We start from the raw sequence: 6,000 nt of genomic DNA on the forward strand, positions 1-6,000 counted from the left end.
CTAAAATCGTGCGATGCCATATGTTCCCCAACAGGATTATGGCTGAAGAAATATGCACGGCGGGCAATTCAATAAATTTCTTTACGCCGGAAGAAAATCAAGAAATCTATAAACAAATAAACGAGGCGAAAAAGACGCTTAGGCAGAAGCATTCGTCCAAAATTACATTCGTTAAAAAAAAGAAACTGTGTAGTCGTTGTAATCGCGCGTATTACGCGACGATGCCGGTATTCGATGAGATACCTAAAAGAGACGTTTTACTAAAAACATTTAGAAACTTTGAGTCCAGTGCATTAAGAGTCAAGCCCATTGATCGATGGAGACGTCTCTGTTAATCGAGCGTGTATTCTTAGCTCGATTAAGCAAAGACGCGTCGTAGTCAACAAAATACGCAAAAGAAACAGCATTGTGTGCCGCATTATATTGAATTGCAAACGTATACGTGCGAGCAATACAATTGCAAAATGTAGTAAGTTTCATGCTTATTTGCAAAATCTACCAATATGAGTACTGCCATCGATTATCGATATGTCAGATATAGACATGAATTCTGTAAATCAAAAGATGTCAAAATCGATCGATGGTTTTCATACTAAAATACTCAAACAGGCCTTCACTGCGATGAGACTTTTAAGATCGAGAAATTTCGAAAACTTGACACGATATGACGAAAGTCAAAACATACAGGATTTGAAAAACTCAGGCTTTTTAAATTCGAGCATATCTATTCAATTTTCGAGTGAACAGATAACTAAAACACAATCGCCACTAGTGACAGAAATAAGTAGAGTTATGTTATTGTCGGAAAATAATCCGTTGCATTTTATAAAATCAAACTCTATTCGTATTGCTACAAAGAGTTTAAATTTGTCCGAAAACTCTGGACAACCCGCAAATACATACAAGCAATTCACTCCGGAAATAAGTAATTTAGCAAGAAATCGTAATATATTGAAAAAACTAAAAAATAGTTCATGGAAGAATAAGTGAAAGTTTTGACAAATGCCGATAAATATTTAATAGAATTATTTGCTGCTAATATTTGTACAAGACTAAAAATGGAAAACTGAGAAAGCGAGAGAAAAAATATTTTGTAACTATTGTTGCGAAGAAACTTGTTCGAAAAAGCGTTATGATGCATACTTTGAAAGTCATTTGATTTTTAAAAATGTGCGACATTCTCGTGTTGTGCAACAATATTTTTATGATCTAATATTGTGTCATTATATTTTTAAAATACAGTGTAGGAATCATTACTTTGCATTAATGTCAATAATCTTTAACATTTTTTTTATTTATTTGAAAATAGCGAAACTCAATATATAGTTTTGATATAATGTACAATACATACATAAAATTTTCGTTTACCTATGGATGAAACATATCGAGCGAACTATTCAAAACTGATAATTGTAATATTTGTGATTTATGAAGAATTTAAAAATTTGAAATATATATTATTTTCATATAGCATATAAATTTTATATAATATTTTATTTAATTAATATAAACTTTTTAAGTAAATGAAAATATTTGTAATAAAAAGTGAGTTTTATGTACGTATTTGATGCACAAAAATATATTCTATTGATTTTGTAATCATATTGCAGAAATTATGAGAACACAATAGTAAGATAAAAATAATAAAGTGCTTCTGTCATTTCGATCATTTATATTCAAATTACAAAATTCAATGAAATATGAGGTAAATGTGTAATTTTATAATTTTTTTCTGTTACTGATGTGATTATAATGTAATATTAAAATAAATTTTTTTCTTCAGTATTTTATAAAAATTTACATGATTTTTATGATTATTTATGTATTTTTTGATTATAATTGTTACAAATTTTAGTGTGACACAAAGTACTTGAGTGTTTTTGATAAAATATGTACCAAAGACTGTTTTGTATAAAAACATATATTAAGTGTGGGAAAAAGTTCGGGACGTTTTTCCCATTAGATAACATTAAAAAACGCCACGAACTTTTTCCCACACACACACACACATATATATATATATATATATATATATATTTGTAATTAAATGCAGTAACAAATTATTTGATTGTCTTAATCTTGTTCTTCTTGATATGTTAAATGTTGTAAAGTAAATTGTATTATTTAATGCAAAAATATATTGCTGAAATGTCGGTATATGATTAATGTAATAAAATATAAAGTTCCATTCCTCTTTCGCGTAGCTATCAAGAAAAACGTTTCACTTATAAAGTGCATAAATTCTTTCAAAATTCCAATGGTAAATCCTATTATTCTCGAATAATATCAAGCCTATTTTAATTCTATCTTAATTTTACAGCGGAAAGGAGAGCGCAACTAAATAGGAGTCGATCGCGTACTGGATTAGTCGGAACTGGCTTGCTAGGAAGAGAACTTTCGACGTAAGTATTATCATATAAATTGCAAAACGAATGCGTGAACGCTCAAATAGAATGGTCAGTTTCTTCCTACATATTACACGCACGTTATGAATATGAACACACATTTGTACAATACTGTACAAATGTGTTACATATCCATCAATTTATGAAAAATTAATAACGATTGCTATCAATTTATTAATTTAAAGTACTTGCTTACGAATAATTTACGATAATTTACTCGCTTATTGGAAAACAATATAACGACTATATAGGAATATCTAATTTAAATTTTGTTAGTTATATTTAAAGATATAGTTATATTTAAAGATATAGAGAATGGGCCACGGTGTAAGAATAATAGGTGATTTCATTCGCCCATTTTTGCCCAGAAAAACTGTGATAAAATTGAAGCAGTTCAGACACGTAACACTAGAGGGCATGATGATCTGACATCTAATGGCCTTTGCCAATCTTTCCAATTCACAACCGTTCAAGTGGCGTTTCTTTTACGAAAAAATCCATGTATTCTCTTTCACAACTTTCATGATCTTCCTAATTGTTCCCACTAAACATGTGTATAAATAAATGTACTAATAAATAATAAAATTATTTATTATGTTGTTACTTATCTTAATCTTACTCCTGTCTCTTGAAACGCTCCAGGAAAAAATGTTTTACATATAATTATATATAATTATATATATTTATATATAATTTTTTTAATATATAATTTTAGTATATAATTTTATATAATTTTATATAATTATATATAAAACATTTTTTCCCGGGGTTTATGTAATTAGGTGTTATACATATACGCTACTTGCTATTTAATGGAATTTCTTCAGGAAAATCACAGTGATTTTACATGAGTGAAATCATCTTATTATTCTTACACCATGGACTGTGCGATCCGTATGTCAAAATAATTTACAAAAATGAAAGGAATCGTAGAAGATGGCTAATCTCTATCTTTTTCTATTCAATGGTGAAGTTGTGATTAGAAAGAGAGGAAGATTGGTCGTCTTCTACGGTCTCTCTCATTATCATGTCGACAACATTTGAATACTATTTAGATCGCGCAATCCATTCTTTATATCTCTTTAATTATGTTTATATATTTTATATATAAATGAATAATAATTCTTTACGAAAAATACACAACGATTTGTAGTAATCTTTAATGACAAGATTAAACAATTTTCTCTGAAAGTATTAAATAACGATAATTAACTTTGCGTATTTCCTGTTTATTTGCTTGGCTTTGATACTAGGCTTCTTCTCGAGATCTACAATAGATATTTTAAGTCTTAAGTAAAAAATTGACCAGCTATCGAATGCGAGAAGAATAATTGACTATGATTCCATTTCTTATGGCTTAAGATTTAAAAACCTATTGTAAATCCGGACTAATACATACACTTATCCACCTGCCATTTTATTTCAATTCATTGTTGCAGAGAGCTTTTAAGTTCGGCTTAATCTATTGGAATACATTCTATTTCCGTCCTAAACTCATTGCTGTGATGATTTTACACGCATTGGAACATTAATGAGCAGAAGAACGTGCGGTACGGTAAATCAATATCCAAGAGAAAGGAAGATAAAGAAGAGCGACATTCCACAATAATCTTCCGATGTAGATCGAATTTTTGCTATTTCGAATTGAGTAATAGTCTTCCTTACATAGGGTATGGTCAATGTGATGCTATAAATGCTTTAAAGCGTTTTTTAATTAGTCAATTTGTAAAATTCTTTCTTCTGATTGGTCCATCAAATGCTTCAAAGCATTTGTAGCGAGACTTTGATTACAGCCATAGTTAGGTATTCGGTTTATAGGTTTTTTTATCTTGTATAAATACATATGTGTGTATACGGATTTGTATAACGATAGTTGCATTAATACTCGCTAGAGTAAGTGCAAGAATTTATTCCATAAACGATACGAAACGACGCAAGAAGGAATTCGTCACTAGCAAACGCATTTGTAAATACGCATAAGATAAGTACTGGTGACGAATTGACGATTCGTTGAAGCTGCTCGTCAATATAGTTTGGCACACTCTCATCATGCTCCAAGCATGTTTACCATCATTTCTGTGAATCAGGCGGCGGATTTATTTATGTACGTGGTTGTAAATATATTTTATTTCGAGACTCATAGATACATATGTATATGCTGCGATTCGAAATTATTCCGATATTACAAGATATATTTATAAAAATTACATTTTGTGAACAAGTAACTTTTCCGTTAAAAATCAATAATGCATTTCTTCGATATTCTTAACGAAGGAAGATACCTCATATACTGTATGGACATTTTTATGCGACGAGGAGATTCATAATTATCGCTTATTTTTACGTTAAGATGATATTAGTAATCGTAATGACTCTGTCGCCAGCTCAATAAAACGACCGCAAGGCCTGCACATTTAAATCATCCGTTGCTCATTTAAATTTCAATAAGAATATTTACAATATAGAATCAAATTCTATTGTAGTAGTATAAAGAAAGATTTGTATACTAAATTGGCGCACAATTTTGCGACATATTTTTTATAATTGTGGTTTTACCTTGTCTATCTTTTTAGAAAAGAATACCTGTATTTGCATTTTTTGGAATGGAAGCATTTTACTATATAACAGTATTAATCTAGGAGCAAAAATAACTGAAATTACTCTTAAGAGAAGTAGCTTATTCAACGCAACGTTCGCGTTTTGTGATATAATTAACGAATCCGAAAACAAGCTTATGACAATCGATCGTACTTTTAACGGTGGCTTGATTGAATGCCTGTAAAAGAAATTCAGAGTAAGAGATATATATTATAGAGTAAGAGATATAGATATAGAGAGAAAAAGATCTTAGAAAACAGATACATGGCGATGTAAACACTACGAATCTAATTTAACTTTTTCCAGCGCTTGATAAATTAACAGAAGATAATACGCGACATTTATATATTGAATTGAGTAAAAAATAACTTCGTATTATTTTTAGAATTGAATGTCATCTATAAATGCGAAGTTATTTTTTACTTCACCCAATATGATAATTTTTTCTCATCGTTTTTATACAAATGAATGGAGATACCATTGTTGATAGTTTGAAATTGTGCATATGCAAATATCGAATGTAAATCGTGAGAATTCCAACTGAGATTCCCCACGTAGATTCGCGAGTGTTGATGGAAGACCACTGTTGACGGACGATTTGGGCATTTCATCAAGCCAATCCAAGTATACTAATGTGTGCGTAATTTGTATAAATTTTTTTTGGCCTCAAGGAAGAAGCTTTGTCATAACTCAATTTGTTAAAGTGGTATTGTGACTTTTTTAAATTTTTATAAGAAATTTATTATTATTGTATAAAAAGATCCGGAAGGGACATGAGGGAAATCTCGTCGTTGTGGGACATGCCGTGTCGTTTAATTAGTTAGTCAACAGTGAGTAGTGTGTTGCATAGTAAGGGCGGCTATGTCAAGCACGCTTGAAATGTCTAGTGAGGCAATGAGCTGGTTCTCGGAGCTGTAAAAATTATGGAAGTATCTCTACGAGAAAGTGCCGCAAGTTCTCTGCGCAGTTGATTTTCTGACGATTCATTTCGAATATA

The 6,000-nt window shown here is 30.3% G+C and overlaps 1 protein-coding gene across 1 annotated transcript in view; it reads left to right on the forward strand.

Annotated features, from left to right (window-relative positions):
• Positions 1-3,866, forward strand: part of LOC105622239 (protein diaphanous) — a 43,532-nt gene extending 39,666 nt beyond the window's left edge. The window contains exons 14-15 of the mRNA XM_012203665.1: positions 2,321-2,402; positions 3,845-3,866. Coding sequence (XP_012059055.1) covers positions 2,321-2,402; positions 3,845-3,866 — 104 coding nt within the window. The remainder of the gene's footprint in view (positions 1-2,320; positions 2,403-3,844) is intronic.
• The last annotated feature ends 2,134 nt before the right edge of the window (positions 3,867-6,000 follow it).

The sequence above is a fragment of the Atta cephalotes genome (genome assembly GCF_000143395.1).
Source record: "Atta cephalotes unplaced genomic scaffold scaffold00002, whole genome shotgun sequence".
Classification (NCBI taxonomy): domain Eukaryota; kingdom Metazoa; phylum Arthropoda; class Insecta; order Hymenoptera; family Formicidae; genus Atta; species Atta cephalotes.